Below are 18,400 nucleotides of genomic sequence, written 5' to 3'. Positions count from 1 at the left end.
GTTTCTCTTTATTTTTATGAGGAGAGAGAAAGTGATTTTGTCAGTCATATTCAGTGCCAAGATGTCTCATAGTTTGCCTCTCCTTGAAAGGAGCTTTGTGTCTTGAACAAAGCAAAAGCTTTTAAAGAGACTGTTGCCTGTGAATTGAATGTCCACTTCTATATTTTATTCTGTAAAATGTTTGCAAGACTTTTAACTGTTTCTGTGTATTCTTATTGTTTGAGAATCTTTCTTGTCTTTCAGCATGGCATTTGACTTTGAGAATATTTGTTTCTTACCTATTCTTTCTTCTACCATGGATTATTAGGTTTTCCTCCCCCCCCCTCCTGCTCTTCTCCCTCTTCCTCCTCCTTTTCCTCTTTCCCTCCCCTCCCCCTCTCCCTCTTCCTCCTTTTCCTCTTCTCCCTCTTCCTCCTTTTCCTCTTTCCCTCCCCTCTCCTCTTTCCCTCCCCTCTCCTCTTTCCCTCCCCTCTCCTCTTTCCCTCCCTCCTCTTCTCTCTCTTCCTTCCCCCTCCGCCACGTCCTCTTCCCCCATCTTCCCCTCCCACCGTCCACTTCACCCTCCCCTCGTCCTCTTCCCCCCTTCTTCCTCTCCTCCTCCTCCTCCTCCTCTGCAGTGAACTGGCAGAATTGTTAGCATGCCAGTTGAAAATGCTTGACAGCATTTCTTCTGAGTTCAAATTTTGCCAAAGTTGACTTTGTCTTTCGTCTTTTCGGGGATTGATAAAACAAGTACCAGTTGAGTCCCAGGGGTTGATGTAGTTGACTTAGCCCCCTCCCTGAAAATTTCTGGCCTTGTGCTAAGATTCGAAATCATTATTAGGCGTTTTTTTTATTTAGTGGCTGCGCTAGTACATTGTGGCCTATCAGTTGGGGTGGTCATTTATGGATTCAGTTCCACTGAAAACGTATTTGTTGTTTTCCTCAGCGTTACATTTACTGAACTTCCTGACATCAATCATCAGTCACTAGTGGTGTACTATCTTTGATGATGCATCACCATTATGATTTGCTAAATTAAAATTTGAAAAAAATACAAAAAACCCCAACAAAAAACAAAATGGTTAATCATAAAATTAAAGTTGTGACACCTTTGCGTACCATATCAAAATTGTAGTGTGGGCTGCTATGTAACTTGTACACATCTCCTTGCCCATTTTTCCATTTATAGAAACAATTTTCTTTTATTTTACAGTATTTGTGCAAATGGGCAAGCACCGTAGCTTAGGTGGTAAGTTCCTAGAAACTGAGTCTGAGAACCAGGTTCAGTTCCTGCTTGTAGCTAATTCACTAATTCTGAAATAATGTTCATGAGTATGTGTCACACAACTAATAGAAAATACCTATTTTTGATACCTGCTCCTGTACATTATTGTACATCAACATAGTGGCTCCCTCATCACTAATCTGGTTAGTATGCCCTGTTAGGCCTCCTCCACTGAGGAGGCCTAATAAGATAGAAACATGTTCAGAGTTGTCACCCAAACTTGCCAAGATTAAGCTAAATTAATATTAGTCATTATCATTGAGCTAATCTTTTCTTCTTACATGTTATTAATTAATAGGTTTTTCTTTTCTTGTTACATTAAGTATAATGAATCTAGCTTGACTTAATTTTCATGTTGCTGGTGTCCCTCAGCGATTTACCTCCCTCATTTAAATTTTGCAGTTCCCTGCAAGTCAGTATTTTCCTAACATTAAACTGGCTTGGTGTGAATTTTTCCAAAACTCCTCTACGCAGCCCTTTGGAAAAAATTTTTCACCAACAAAATACCTATATAATTGTAATCTATGCCATTTGAAAGGTATTTCTATAAAATTTTATTAAACGATACCCTTTTTTCTGAAAGTCATGATGAAAAAAAGTAGGGTTATGTAAGTTTTTCCAAAACTCCTCTCCCCACCCTCAGAAAATGTTTTTCCAAATAAATTCCTATATACTTGGAATCTACAAGATTTGAAAGGTATTTGCTAAAAATTTCGTTAAAAAGTATTAATTTTTCTAAAATGATGATTTCCTGTTTCCCAGGAAACCAGACAAAACTGTAGCAAAAACATTCCAGGCTTCTTTCAATTCCAGACATGGTCTCCAAACATTGCTTGTCCTGCAGACAAATTCCACAAAAATGAGACATGTTTAATGCCAAGGAACTCAGAAATGTGTTGTTTATTAACATTTAATTGTATTGGGTCATCCCATAAATAATACGGTTTTTTACAATAGCACGAACTAAAAGTCAGAGGGAGACGGGATAAACTACATGCATCAGCATGCTATAAAAGCAGGTAGAGACATTTGTGTAGGTATGCCTATACGAAGGGGTGCTGAAAAGTTCCTGAATTTAAGGGTATCATGGAAGGCCTGGTTGGAGGCTCAACCTTCTGAGTTCTTGTATATGGCTTAGAAAAACTGAAGGATCGTTGCAGTAAGTGTGTGAATCTGAGAAGGGAGTCATCATCATCATTTAACGTCCGCTTTCCATGCTGGCATGGGTTGGACGATTTGACTGAGGTCTGGCGAACCAGACTCAAATCTGATCTGGCAGAGTTTCTACATCCGGATGCCCTTCCTTAACTCCAAGCACTCCGAGAGTGTAGTGGGTGCTTTTTACGTGCCACCGGCACGAGGGCCAGTTTGGAATATACTCTTTTACTCTTTTATTTGTTTCAGTCATTTGACTGCGGCCATGCTGGAGCACCGCCTTTAGTTGAGCAAATCACCCCGGGACTTATTCTTTGTAAGCCCAGTACTTATTCTATCGGTCTCTTTTGCCGAACCGCTAAGTTGCGGGGACGTAAACACACCAGCATCGGTTGTCAAGCAATGCTAGGGGGACAAACACAAACACACACATACATATATATATATACATATATACGACAGGCTTCTTTCAGTTTCCGTCTACCAAATCCACTCACAAGGCATTGGTCGGCCCGGGGCTATAGCAGAAGACACTTGCCCAAGATGCCACGCAGTGGGACTGAACCCGGAACCATGTGGTTGGTTAGCAAGCTACTTACCACACAGCCACTCCTGCATAAAATCCTAATTATCTGTATTTTCTTTTACCCAAAGTTATGAACTTTCCAGTACCCCCTTGTGTGCGTGTGTGTGTGTTAAAGAGAAGACTAGGGTATCCTTTATGTAGAAACTATAGAATGTATAACATATATAAACAAACTCTTTTTTTGTGTTTTTGGAAGTGTTGTATGTATATCATATCATACAGACAAGGAGGTAATATTTCAAACACAGAATAGCCATGAAAACAGCAAAAAGATTGGGTATTTTACCATTATATGATGGAAAAAGTTGTCGGCAGACAGTCCCAGAACTGATACCATCCTTTAAGGGTAAAATAACCAATCTTTCTGCTGTTACCAGGGCTACTTTTTTGTATGTATGATATCATAGCGCAGGAGTGGCTGTGTGGTAAGTAGCTTGCTAACCAACCACATGGCTCTGGGTTCAGTCCCACTGCGTGGCACCTTGGGCAAGTGTCTTCTACTATAGCCCCGGGCCAACTAATGCCTTGTGAGTGGATTTGGTAGACGGAAACTGAAAGAAGCCTGTCGTGTATACATATATATATATATATATGTGTGTGTGTGTGTGTGTGTGTTTGTCCCCCTAACATTGCTTGACAACTGATGCTGGTAGGTTTACGTCCCTGTAACCTAGCGGTTCGGCAAAAGAGACCGATAGAATAAGTACTGGGCTTACAAAGAATAAGTCCCGGGGTCGATTTGCTCGACTAAAGGCGGTGCTCCAGCATGGCCGCAGTCAAATGACTGAAACAAGTAAAAGAGAGAGTAAAGAGTATAGAATTAGTGATCGATATTGTTTTACTTTTTTTGTTTTGTTTTTTGGTAGTGTTGGGGTGGGGGCCTAAAGAATTCCTTCTGATTTTTACTTATTTACTCTTTTACTTGTTTCAGTCATTTGACTGCGGCCATGCTGGAGCACCGCCTTTAGTTGAGCAAATCGATCCCAGGATTTATTCTTTGTAAGCCGAGTACTTATTCTATCGGTCTCTCTCGCCGAATCACTAAGTTATGGGGACATAAACACACTAGCATCGGTTGTCAAGCGATGTTGGGGGGACAAACACAGACACACACACGCACATATATATATATATATATATATATATACACACACACATATACATATATACGACGGGCTTCTTTCAGTTTCCGTCTACCATATCCACTCACAAGACTTTGGTTGGTCTATAGTAGAAGACACTTGCCCAAGGTGCCACGCAGTGGGACTGAACCCGGGCCCATGTGGTTGGTAAGCAAGCTACTTACCACACAGCCACATCTTAGGATAGATATTTTTGTCAGAATGGAGTTTAGCTATTAAGGGAACGAACTTTCTCTTTGCTGCTTTGTGTGAATAATTTGCATCACGGCTGTCACTTTGCAGAGACTAGCAGTAGTGAGCCATCATGTCTGTGTTCCACCTACCTTGATATTCAGCCTCCATGGTCTCAATGTCTTGGTGGAATTTTTCTCCTTGCTCATCACTTATTGCATTATGATTTTCAGAGAAGTATCCCAGATGACTGTACAGAAAATACCCTTCTAAACTTATGATGCAGTCCGGTATTTGAAAACTGGCCATTGCCAGCCTCTCCTGGCCCCTGTGCCGGTGGCACATAAAAGCACCATCCGACCGTGGCCGTTTGCCAGCTCCGTCTGGCACCTGTGCGGGTGGCACGTAAAAAACACCCACTACACTCACGGAGTGGTTGGCGTTAGGAAGGGCATCCAGCCGTAGAAACACTGCCAGATCAGACTGGGCCTGATGCAGCCTTCTGGCTTCACAGACCCCAGTTGAACCGTCCAACCCATGCTAGCATGGAAAGCGGATGCTAAATGATGATGATGATGATGATGTTAACAGAGTCTGCACAAGTTCTTAATTTGATGATTTCCTGTTTCCCAGGAAACCAGACAAAACTGTAGCAAAAGCATTCTAGGCTTCTTTCAGTTCCAGACATGGTCTCCAAACATTGCTCATCCTGCAGACAAATTCCACAAAAATGAGACATGTTTAATGCCAAGGAACACAGAAATGTGTTGTTTATTAACATTTAATTGTATTGGGTCATCCCATAAATAATACGGTTTTTTACAATAGCACGAACTGAAAGTCAGAGGGAGACGGGATAAACTACATGCATCAACTTGCTATAAAAGCAGGTAGAAATTTTACCTTGTCCTTATTCTTAGTGCAAGTTATGAAGAGTGCAGTTCGATTTTAACAGTTATTTTTTCAAAGCTATAATAGAAGTGACAATGGAACATATTTGGCATATTTTGCTTTATGAGCTCAATTAAGGCAACAATGCAATGGAAAGTGTGAGGAATATTAATGCAGTATATGGGGATTGGACAATAAGCATAAGCCAGTGTCAACGGTAGTTCCGGAAATTCTGAGCCGGAAACTACTGCCTAGAAGACGAGCCTCGGCCTGGAAGATCTGTAGAGCTTGACGAGGACGTCCTGCAAATCATGGTGGAGCAAAATCTCATTGTAACTGTTGATGAACTAGCAAAGAAGCCTAGATTTGGTCATTCAACCAGTCGTTCAAGTCAGCACTAGAAGAAAAATGACATCTTTGCTTTCAAGACGAAAGGATAATGCTCAGCCACTTACAGTGAGGATGATATTCCATAGGTTGGAGCAGTTTGAATGGGAAACGATGCCCCACCCACCAAACTTGCCAGACATTGCCCCATCTGATTATCATTTATTCTGCAGTCTTCAAAATCATTCAGACAGAAAAAATATGAATTCTGTAGATGTGGTCAGAACAGTACTGGAGGAGTATTTTTCATCACAGACAAGTGGATTTTGGAAGAGGGGCCTTGCAAGTCTATTAGTTAGATGGAAGAGCATTGTAGAAAATGAGGGAGAGTATATTTTAGATTAAAAAAGAACCTTTTTTATCTTGATTTTGAAAAATAAAAGAAGTATAAAAAAATACATTATTTATGGGATGACCCAATATAAAGGACATTTTTGTCATCGTGATGACATTTAAAACTAGTTAGATTGAAAATAGTGTAAGTTGCTCAAGTTTGATACTTTTTATTTACTGAAGATACTTAAATCATGACTTTTGTTTCCACTTTTGTAGTTGTATTTACTTTAAATGATATTGAATAACTATCTTTTCAAAGTTATGTCAAGCTTCATACATGGGCCTGCATTTGATGAAGCCAAATCTACCGTTAGAAATGGTGGTAATATCAGAAATGTTCAAAAACGGACATTTGAGTTTGTAAAAAATCTTGACATGGTAGAGCAAAATGGATTTCATTTTTGAAATCAGCCCCTCAAAATTACTAGGAAATAACATCTCCAACACCAGACAACAAAAACCCATGTTCCCCAGTGTTATTTTTATCATCATTTGAATTCAGAAATCTAACCCCATTTTCATTTGGGCCCTCTCCTTTTCTACATCTACTTTTACCATTAACTGATTTTCTTCAAGTACAAATTGATAATACCAGGAAATCATTTGAATTTTGTTGAATTAGCATTTTCCTTTTACAATATTGCAAAATTTGGTAGGTAGCATTTTTGGTTTAACAGTTCTAATTCTTAAATTATTAGATCTTAATTACCATCTTATTAACCATTTTGGAATTAATACTCATTGAAATTGTTATATTAATTCTATCTATCTGCATGCTTGGTATCGTGTTTTTAAACTGACCATAGAGATGCATGCTTTTGTTACAAATTCAATTAAACCTTTGAATATATATATTTTTTTATTGTGTTACATCCATATATCTATACAAGCATGCATGGAGCAGTTTTTTGTTTGTTTTGTTATTGCAATTTTAGACATTTATGTGTTGTTCGGTCACTTGAACTGGTAGACAAGTGATGGTCTGTGAGTATGAATCCTTTTGAAGATTCAGTGTAAGTAGGGGTACGAAGTTGGGACTGTTTAACGGACACTAATTTGTTGGAGAAGAAAAACTTCTACTCTAACAATAGCATTGTGCAAAACTTGGTCTTAACTTTCTCAGAAGACACCTACATGTACCTTTTGTTTTTACAGCTGGATGTCCATTTCCTACTGCTTCTAACCACTCGGTCATGAATTAGGAGAGGAAGCCTCCTATCAGTCAAGCAGACTGATGCAAGCAGTTAATGAGTTATGTACCTTGCCCAGAGGCATGATAATGGCTTTAGTTGTAAGTTTTGATCTCATGATTGCATGATCAGTAGTTCAACATCTTTCATTGTAGTGATCCTTGAGATTTCTGCCATAATGTCTAAGTCATGTGATTATTATCACATCAACAGAGCAAATTGCCATTGATTTTGGCTGAAGTGATGAAAGGCCAAAACAGTCACAGAAGTCTGGTGCGGACTTCTGCCTGGCCAGCTCTTGTGAAACCGTCCCGCCCATGCTAGCATGGAAGGTGGACATTAAACAATGATGATGATGATAGATTATATTACATATGTCTCTGTTCTGGCTTCTGTGCTGGTGGCACATAAAAAGCACCAACCGATCGTGGCCGATGCCAGACCCCTCTGGCACCTGTGCAGGTGGCACATAAAAAGCACCCACTACACTCGCGGAGTGGTTGGCGTTAGGAAGGGCATCCAGCTGTAGAAACACTGCCAGATCAGACTGGAGCCTGGTGCAGCCCCTGGCTTCCCAGACCCCGGTCGAACCGTCCAACCCGTGCTAGCGCGGAAAACGGATGTTAAACGATGATGATATATTATATTATTTACATATATAATAATTTATATATATATATATATATATATATATATATATATATATATTATATATATATATATATAATATATATATATATATATATATATATATATATATATATACATACATATACATATATATATATAGGAAATCAAAATCGAAATCGATCAACATCAATGGAAATTGCAGCTGTGATACCAGTGCCTGTGATACCAGTGCCTGTGGCACGTAAAAAGCACCATCCGACCATGGCCGTAAAAAGCACCCACTACACTCACGGAGTGGTTGGTGTTAGGAAGGGCATCCAGCCGTAGAAACACTGCCAGATCAGACTGGGCCTGGTGCAGCCTTCTGGCTTCCCAGACCCCAGTTGAACCATCCAACCCATGCTAGCATGAAAACGGATGCTAAATGATGATGATGATGATATAAACACACACTCTCACAATTTCGTCAGTATCATTGTCATTTAGTGTCTGCATCCCTTGCTGGACAGTCTGACTGGATCTGACCGGTCAGAGAACTCCTTTGAGCTGTAGTCTTTTCTTTTGGCCTGGTTTCTACAGCTGGTTACCCTTCTCAACACCGACCACTTTACAGAGTGTACTGGGTGCTTTCTCATGTCACCTGTGCTAGTGAGGTTACCTGGCAGCTCGTAAGAGAAGTCCCCCTGAGTGAGTGATGCAGTATTGAAAAATGTGGTGAAATATACTCACCACAATAAATAAAATGATGGTTCTGAGGTCAATATAACTAGAATTTTCTTTTAACTGTACCTTGAAATCTTGTCCACAGAATGTAATTATTTTAGTGCAGTGAATTGGCTGAACTGTTAGAGAGTCAGGCAATACTTCTGGCTCTTTATGTTTTGAGTTCAAATCCTGCCTTTATCAACTTTGCCTTTTATTCTTCTTGGTTAAAGGAAATAAGGTACCAAGTGCAGGAATCAATTTAACTGACTGCTGATCTGCAGATTAACATGGTATAGTTGAACCCAAAGCCTCTGCCTTAATGGTGGGTCTGTGATTACAGATGAAGTGACACACACACTAGTTGGGGTATACTGTTGTCACATCAATATTTTTTTTTTTTTTTTTTTGCCCACAATGGGCTAAACATAGAGGGGACAAACAAGGACAGACAAACTGATTAAGTCGATTACATCGACCCCAGTGCAAAACTGGTACTTTATTTATCGACCCCGAAAGGATGAAAGGCAAAGTCGACCTCTGCGGAATTTGAACTCAGAACGTAACGACAGACGAAATACCCCTAAGCATTTCGCCCGGCGCGCTAACGTTTCTGCAAGCTCGCCGCCTTAAAATTTTAACTTGTGGAGAATCCGGGCATCAATCCCGGTACCTCTCGCATGCTAAGCGAGCGCTTTACCATCTGAGCTGTCACATCAATATTATGCCTCTGTAACAAGGCAGCAAGCTGGTAGAATCGTTAGCACACGGGGCATAATGCTTAGCTGCATTTCATTTGTCTTTATGTTCTGAGTTCAAATCCTGCCGAGGGCGACTTTGTCTTTCATCCTCTCTGGGTTAATGAAATAAGTACCATTTGTTTGCTGGGTCAATATAATCACCTTGACCCTTCCCTCCAAAATTTCTGGCCTTGTGCCAAAATTTTAAATCAGTATTATCTAACTGTAACACACCCCTGTGTTACTTTCAACAAAAAGAACATACACATCCTAGTATTCACTCACTGTGTTCTGTTCTTTGTTCACATACATGCTATACTTTATTCACACACTCATATACACACACACATCCTATTCTTCACCCATACACACACACAATCCCGCTCTCCACTTGCTCTCTCTCTAAAAGTTGATTACATTAAGAGAGATAATGCAAAAGGAAAAGAAGAAGAGAATGTAGTACTTTCTGTTAATTATATATATATAATAATAATGAAATTATTGTATACAGTGCTCAGGTGCACCACAACTTGTCAAAAGTGCGTATAAAGCATATTTTACTAAATTATTTCTTTTCCAGAAATGTTTTCTTATAATGTCAAAATTTCAGATTCTTTTGCTTCAGTATAAAAGCCATAATCTTTCTGTTCATTTTCATTTATTTATATTTATTTCTTTATTTGTTTTGCTCATTATAAACTTAATCTTAATTATTATTTTTAAGGGCAACAGTAACTCACCTCCTCTGGAAATTATTCAGACTGTTGGCAATGCAAGTTTTACGTCCACAGATGATGAACAATCATATGGTGAGATGTCAGCATCACATCTGTCATTAGATGAGGTAAATTTTTTTTATCTATTTTCTGAAGAATTTATGAGAAATGCATATGAATTTGTGTTGCAGAATTCCTGATCTGAAACCATGAGTTGAAAAAGATATTGTTATATTTCAGGATGGTCTTTTTTTTATCTTTGCCGAATAACCACACACACTATATATTCGTTCTTCACTCATTTGTTACTGTTCTTATTTTAACTGATGTCCAATGGATCATCATCATCATTTAGCGTCCACTTTCCATGCTAGCATGTGTTGGACGGTTCAACTGGGGTCTGTGAAGCTGGAAGGCTTCGTCAGGCCCAGTCAGATCTGGCAGTGTTTCTACGGCTGGATGCCCTTCCTAGCGCCAACCACTCTGTGAGTGTAGTGGGTGCTTTTTACGTGCTACCTGCACAAGTGCCAGACAGAGCTAGCAAACGGCCACGAACGGATGGTGCTTTTACGTGTCACCGGCACGGGGCCAGGCGATGCTGGCAACGGACATGAACAGATGGTGCTTTTACATGCCACCGACACGGGTCCAGACAGAGCTGGCAAACGGCCACGAACGGACGGTGCTTGTTAAAATTTGAACTGTAATAAATGAGTGAAGAATGAATATATAGTGTGTGTGGTTATTCGGCAAAAAACCCCAAAAATACTGACCATCCCAAACATATTCTATGTTGGAAAAAAAAAAAGCAATATTGGCTCTGTGGTTAAGAAACTTGCTTTCTAACCACACAGTTTTAGGTTCAGCTCCACTGTGCAGCCACTTCAGCAAGTGTCGCCTGTATGTTGTACATGGTGGCTGCCCCCTCGTTATCGAGTATGGCCATTGCACGAAGCTTAGTCAATGTTGTTATCGTGCAATGCCTGTGCAAGAAGATTTTTTGTAAAGTGAGGAAAGGCTGTGCACTGAGTCAATCCCACTCACTAAGCAACAGCAGCCACAATCCGAAAAGAAAAGCAAGTCAACATCATCAGTAACCACTGCGGGATGAAAAACAAAACCCGTCAAAGGGCGGAGGAACTCTTGAGAGTCAACGGCCATCCAATAAATGTCTTAAGGCTGTATCATGCGCGGGGACATAGAAATAATCGGACTGAATACCCGATTGCGCGATTAAACCATTGGGAGTGAAGGACTCCTAGCCTTTGTTAGGGCATCCTTCTAGGAGAAGGTAACTCAGGTAACTGGGATAACTCCGACATAAAACCTGCGGCTCAGTGATTACTGATGATGTTGACTTGCTCTTCTTTTCGGATTATGGCTACTGTTGCTTAGTGAGTGGGATTGACTCAGTGCACAGCCTTTCCTTACTTTACAAAAAAGTGACCTGACATACATACATACATACATACAAACAAACATGGTGCTGATGCAACATAAAAAGTATCCAATGTATTCTCATTTCTTTATTGCCCACAAGGGGCTAAGCAAAGAGGGGACAAACAAGGACAGTCAAAGGGATTAAGTCGATTACATCAACCCCAGTGTGTAACTGGTACTTAATTTATCGACCCCAAAAGGATGAAAGGTAAAGTCAACCGTGGCAGAATTTGAACTCGGAATGTAACAGCTGATGAAATACCACTAAGCATTTTGCCCGGCGGGCTAACGTTTCTGCCAGTGTATTCTGTAAAGAATTTCTACAGCTGTGTGCCCTTCCTAATGCAAACCACTTTACAGAATACATTGGCAGAAACGTTAGCATGCCGGGTGAAATGCTTAGCGGTATTTCGTCTGCTGTTACATTCTGAGTTCAAATTCCGCCGAGGTTGACTTTACCTTTCATCCTTTTGGAGTCGATAAATTAAGTACCAGTTACACACTGGGGTTGATGTAATCGACTTAATCCCTTTGACTGTCCTTGTTTGTCCCCTCTGTGTTTAGCCCCTTGTGGGCAATAAAGAAATTCTGGTATATAACAAGCTTCTGCAGTTTCCTTCTACCAAACTGGATTCACAAAGCATTGGTCAACCCAAGGTTATGTAGAGGACACTTGCCTAAGGCTCCTGGAAGTGGGATAAAATCCAGAACCACAAATTGTGAAGTGAATTTCTTAACTATATAGCCATGACTAACCTTCATTATGTGAAACCTTGTTTTCTACGAACATCATTATCAAAAATGTATCATATCTCTGAAGAGAAGTGTTAGTCATTGGTTCTAGCTATGTTAAGGATGTGCTTTCGTCAGGAGAAATCCTTACTGAGACCTGAAGAATATTTGGAGCAATTGTGAGGGCTCTAGTTGTGTTGCTCATGTTTGAAAAGGGACTTGAGATGAGGTTTTCTTGATATAAGTGGCTTTAGATTTTGTTCTTGTTGAAAGACACTAGATTGGTAATATTTCCATTGAAGGAGGCTTTCAAGGTCTCACTTCATGGTATTGGTGTGGGGGCTGGTGTGTGGTACCTAGTTTGTGAATGGATAATGCATGGTTGGAGAATGTTAGAGAAGAATGAAAAGATGTGTCATGTTAGACACGAAGGCGAGTAAGCCAGTGATGTAAAGAAGGGAGACAACTGAAGACAACGCTGAACACTGGGATGATCAAGTGAAGAACAAAAAAGAGCTCCATCAACACACCTCACAATAGTGCAATCTTCCATTAACATTACATGCCCACTGGAGCATGCATGCCCAATTATTTTCCCTAGCTCCTATCCCACAGATCCACTGCATTCCATGTCTTACTACAATGTAATGTTATACTTCATACTCAGCCATCATGTCATCTCTAAGAGAAAATCTCTTTGTTACTTTCTTTGAAATTTTCAACCCCCATTCTTACTCTGGCTGCTATAATTTTCAAAATACTCTCCTCCACTACTAATTTGGTCATTTAGATAATGAGAAGCTATCAGCTACTTCTAATGAGGTCTTCTGAGCATTTAAAATAATGTCTTTTGTTGGTGATCTTACAGCTAAAATTACTCTTCTTTTCTATCAATCCCATTGCTTCTTACTCTCTCTTTTACTCTTTTACTTGTTTCAGTCATTTGACTGCGGCCATGCTGGAGCACCGCCTTTAATCGAGCAACTCGACCCCGGGACTCACTCTTTTGTTAGCCCAGTACTTATTCTATCGGTCTCTTTTGCCGAACCGCTAAGTAACAGGGACATAAACACACCAGCATCGGTTGCCAAGCAATGCTAGGGGGACAAACACAGACACACAAACACACACACGCATATATATATATATATATACGACTGGCTTCTTTCAGTTTCCGTCTACCAAATCCATTCACAAGGCTTTGGTCGGCCCGAGGCTATAGTAGAAGATACTTGCCCAAGGTTCCACGCAGTGGGACTGAACCCGGGACCATGTGGTTGGTAAACAAGCTACTTACCACACAGCCACTCCTGCGCCTTCTTAGGTGCTTCCATATTGTATTCAGTATACTGTATGGCATTCCTATCTTCTTTTCTGCATATCATGCCAATCTACTTCCTAGATAGCACTAGAGTTTTGCCTTCCTTTATGCTATCTGAAACTTTTGTCCTTGCTCTGCTTACATTAAGACCACTCAATTCTAGATTTTGCTTCTGTACATGGAATTTCTTCTTTAATCCTTTGACTAGATCAGTCATAAATAAACTGTGGCCCATAAAACTTTCTGAATGGTACACCTAATTTGTACACCATTACCTTGAATTTTTTTAAATAGTATGTCCCACCTGATGAGCCATGTCTCATGTGGCCTGCCTTTTTGTAAAAGATTGCCTTCTGCCTGGACTAGATCATACAGAAGTTACCATTGACAGCCAGTCTTAAACTCCCTTGTTATAGGCTGAAGAACTAAAATTAAAAGGCAGCAAAGACCCTGAGACCTGATGGACAGCTACCTAAAGTTGATGATATTTCAGTGACGTTTCACTTTGTTATTATATCGGGAAGTAAAATTTCCAATTGGAAATCATAGATGTGTTTAATTCAATGATCATTAAATAATACATTCAATTATAGGCACGAAGCCTGAAATCTTACGGAGGGGCCAATTGATTACATTGATCCTAGTACTCGCCTGGTATTTATTTTATCAACCCCAGAAAGATGAAAGTTAAAGTCGATCTCTGTGGCATTTGAACTCAGAATGGACAAAATACCTATTTCTTTACTACCCACAAGGGGCTAAACATAGAGGGGACAAACAAGGACAGACGAACAGATTAAGTCGATTACATCGGCCCCAGTGCGTAACTAGTACTTATTTAATCGACCCCGAAAGGATGAAAGGCAAAGTCGACCTTGGCGGAATTTGAACTCAGAACGTAACGGCAGACGAAATACTGCAAAGCATTTCGCCCGGCGTGCTAACGTTTCTGCCAGCTTGCCGTTAAGCATAATTACTGAATATCAATGCTTTTATCTTATATTTTCAGGGTGTTCTGACCAATGATTCGCCGCCATATCACAGATCTTTTGAAGAAAGCTCTCAAAGAAATAATTCAGGTAATGTTTTTTGTTTCTTTTTGTTTATTCTTGTTGTTTAGTTTTGGTATCATTTTCATCGTGTAGATCTACGATCAAACTGAATATCATGTTTTTTTTGGGTTTTTTTTCTTTCCGCACATTGTGTCTAGGGCTGCATTATTGAATGTGTCCTTCCTTTATTATGTGAAATGTGATGATTTGAGTGAGATTTGGCTGCTATTTCTAGTTTGGAAGAGGCCACTCGGAAGACTTCCACTCAGGTGGGAAGATGATTTAAGAAAGATGTTTGGAATAATGTGGATGAGAATGGTGAGAACACAAGGGGAATGAAACAAATGCTGTGGCCAGTGGAGCCAACTCGGCACCAGATCAAAATTCAAAGCAGCTGTCCAAATGACCCCAGTAAAATGTAATGTTGGAAGAAAACTTTTAGATGCATCATTACCATTGTCATCTTATAGCCATTATTCCTTACTGGCATGGCTTGGATGGTTCAACAGGAACTAATGAGAGCGAGGGTTGCACTGAACTCCAATGTCTGCTTTGGCATGGTTTCTACAGCTGGATGCTTTTTCTAATGCCAACCATTACACAGTATACTGGGTACCTTTTTCATGGCACCAGCACTAGTGAGGTTGCCAAGTGCTCACAAGACAAGGCCCCCTCAATTGAGTGAGGTACAATATTAAAGGATGTAAAAGTATGATAGAGGGACAAGATCAGGTATCTTGCTGAAGGAGTGAATACATGGCTTCTCCAGCTAGAGTGGGAGAGAGAGAGAGAGAGAGAGAGATGGTGAAGGTGAAAATGTACCCTCAAGGTACAAGGTGAATATGAGAGAGAGAATATGGATAGAGGAACAGAAAAGGTTGGTGGATAGGTAAGTGTACTAGAGTGGAAAAAGTGTGTGGTAGATGATTAGAAAAGGTGGACACTTTGAATGGGAAACAATTTGGAGCTCAAACATTTTCTTTCTAATGATACGTAAAAAGCACCATCTGAACATGGATGATGCCAGCGCCGCCATGACTAGCTTCTGTGCCGGTGGCACATAAAAAGCACCAACTGATCGTGGCCGCTGCCAGCCTCCCTGGCACGTAAAAGCACCCACCACACTCACGGAGTGGTTGGCGTTAAGAAAGGCATCCAGCTGAAGAAACACTGCCAGATCAGACTGGAGCCTGGTGCAGCCCCTGGCTTCCCAGACCCCGGTCGAACCGTCCAACCCATGCTAGCACGGAAAACAGACGTTAAACGATGATGATGATGATGATGATAGAAGCAATTCTTTAACATTTTTTATTTTGTTACTTTCAATTGACTGCTCTTTATAATGCTTTATAACTTCATATTATTTGTATTTGATAATTTTGCACTTCTATTAAACTTTATTAATGACAAATATTTTTTGTTTTATTTCATTCAAGACTTCAACCGACTAGATCTTTTTACACGGCTAATTAATGCCAGAAACCAGCTGACTTCTGTACGAGATCTCACGATGCCTCCCAAATTGCATTTAGTTGATCGACTTTTTCCTCTCTATCAGAACGATGAAGATATTTGTAACTGTTGCTTGAATCTAACCTCAGTCAAAGAAACTGAACCTGGCGATAATACAGCCTCATTACAGGCTAAAAAAATGTTTTGCAGCTTTTGGAAAAAAATTCTTCATAAACATTTTTCTGGTTCCTTTGAAAAGTATCCAGTTGTGTGTCCAGAGAATGGTGGAGACTTCTTTGAAGTTCTCGGGAAAATACTCTCTCATGGTTTTCTTCTTTATGGCTATTGGCCTGTCCGCTTTGCTAAAGCATCTGCTTGTTTTGTTATTACTGAAATTCAAAATGAAGATAGTCTTCTGAAATCTTTCAAAAATACTCTCTCAGAGTTTGAACTGTGTGTTGTAAACGCTGCTTTAAAGGAAGCTAGAATGTTGCCACCAAAGTTTTCTGCAGACCTTGAAGAAAGGTTAGTGACAGTTCTTGGGAAATATGGTATTTTAAATGTTCCTGCTCCTTGTGACCTTAGCGACACTCTTCAACGGATTGCACAAACTATTTTAATTCATCGGCCTTATTGGGCGCTTAAGCAACTGGCTGATGGGTGCAAAAAGTCCATTTCATGCTCTTTTATCGGTGAAATGTCAGAAGGTGACGTAGACTATTTATACCATTCGTTGGTTCCTGAACCACCTGTTCTCATTCATAAGATTGAATACAAACATTGTGATGTCAGTGAAGAAGGTTCTTATGTTTTAGAGAAAAAAGTCCGGCATCAATTTGAAACATATCTCTGGTCTGTTAATCGAGAGCAGCTTGAAGTGATTGTGGAATGCTGGGGTGGATGTGATTGTTTAATAGCTCCAAAATATTATGTACAGTTCTCCATGCCAGAGCAAGGCTATGGGGCTGTCTTTAACTGCCAACAAAACCTGCTTGTCTTATCCAAGCGACTTGTAAATAAGACAGATATTGCTGATGCTCTAAAGAAAGCCACTGAATTAGAAAGTGCTGAACAGAATTGACGAATCTCTCTTGAAAGATTACTACTTGTGATATTCATTTATTTAGCTTTGATCTGATCATTTCCTCTTCAACCTTCAACTGAAGCCAATTTTTCATTTTTTGTATACATTAATGCATAAAAATGATTAAAGTGACAAAGAGCAATTACATTCATTCAAATCAGAAGCAAGGAACTTATATCATTACTTACGAGCGAGCTGGCAGAAACGTTAGCACGCCAGGCGAAATGCGTAGCCGTATTTCGTCTGCAGTTATGTTCTGGGTTCAAATTCCGCTGAGGTCGACTTAGCCTTTCATCCTTTCGGGGTCGATAAATTAAGTACCAGTTACATACTGGGGTCGATCTAATCGACTTAATCCATTTGTCTGTCCTTGTTTGTCCCCTCTGTGTTTAGCCCCTTGTGGGTAGTAAAGAAATATATATCATTACTTAAGAGCAAATTCCGCTGAGGTCGACTTAGCCTTTCATCCTTTCAGGGTCAATAAATTAAGTACCAGTTACATACTGGGGTCGATCTAATCGACTTAATCCGTTTGTCTGTCCTTGTTTGTCCCCTTGTGGGTAGTAAAGAAATATATATCATTACTTAAGAGCAATGCAAGTGTCACTTTAAGTATTGGGTCAAAGGGTTACTAACAAATACTTTGCTTTCATATAGTGTATCTTGGGCTAAATCTGTTTGGTAGAGCCAGTCTTTCTTTTGGTGTATACCTATTGAAGACATTCCCGGGTTATCACGCCCACTGGAACTGTTGAACTCAGCAATGCCAACCAACAAACCACTTGTTGACTTCACAGTTCTGTCACTGTTTAAGACAGCGAGCTCCTGCAGCACCTTTTATACAAATAAATAAAACTGGACCATTTGAGATTTAAATGTGATGAAACAGGATATAAACCACTGAATTCTTGGCTGGTTGTCTCATCCCCCACTTCCTTAGCCATTTGCATTTTCATAAATTAAAGGAAATATTTAAAAAACCATTCACAAATAGATTATTATTGAATATATTTTTCAGATTCTCTAAAAAAATCATCTACTAAATATTTCTTTTAAAGCATTTAGTAAATAAGGATTAAATATTTTTTATTTAAATTCTTATAAACAAGCAACAAATATCCTGTCATCTCTCTATACTCTTGTACTAAATCCATAAAAAAAAAAATTAGCAAAGGTCAATGAAATGTATTGAGTATAGAGAATTAAAATTATTGGGAATATTTTTAGTTTGTGTGTTTGTAATCTTTAATGTTATCTTTGCTGCTGATGTTTAAGAAGTATCTGTTACAAATTTTTCAGTGCTAAATTGCTATGATGGAAATTACATTTTTAAAACTTAATTAAAAAAAAAACCTGATAACATCCAATAAAACATGAACCATTTTTTAAAAAGTAATTTGTTTATT

At 39.6% G+C, this 18,400-nt stretch overlaps 1 protein-coding gene and 1 long non-coding RNA gene across 4 annotated transcripts in view; one reads left to right on the top strand and one right to left on the bottom strand.

Annotated features, from left to right (window-relative positions):
- The window catches only part of LOC118767201, an 11,341-nt gene extending 7,198 nt beyond the window's left edge, over positions 1 to 4,143 (bottom strand). The window contains exons 1-2 of the long non-coding RNA XR_005003107.1: positions 4,117 to 4,143; positions 946 to 948 (exon numbers count right to left, since the gene is read on the bottom strand). This is a non-coding gene — a long non-coding RNA (uncharacterized LOC118767201). The remainder of the gene's footprint in view (positions 1 to 945; positions 949 to 4,116) is intronic.
- LOC115221971 overlaps positions 1 to 17,306 on the top strand; it is a 38,973-nt gene extending 21,667 nt beyond the window's left edge. For all 3 annotated transcript variants that reach the window (XM_036511413.1, XM_029792069.2, XM_036511412.1), the window contains 3 exons: positions 9,922 to 10,041; positions 14,416 to 14,485; positions 15,895 to 17,306. In XM_036511413.1, the coding sequence (XP_036367306.1) occupies positions 9,922 to 10,041; positions 14,416 to 14,485; positions 15,895 to 16,991 (1,287 nt within the window). In that variant the 3' untranslated portion in view covers positions 16,992 to 17,306. The remainder of the gene's footprint in view (positions 1 to 9,921; positions 10,042 to 14,415; positions 14,486 to 15,894) is intronic.
- Positions 17,307 to 18,400: the final 1,094 nt, after the last annotated feature.

Source organism: Octopus sinensis, linkage group LG19, assembly GCF_006345805.1.
Source record: "Octopus sinensis linkage group LG19, ASM634580v1, whole genome shotgun sequence".
NCBI classification, from domain to species: Eukaryota; Metazoa; Mollusca; class Cephalopoda; order Octopoda; family Octopodidae; genus Octopus; species Octopus sinensis.
This window is presented reverse-complemented; position numbering and strand designations above follow the sequence as displayed.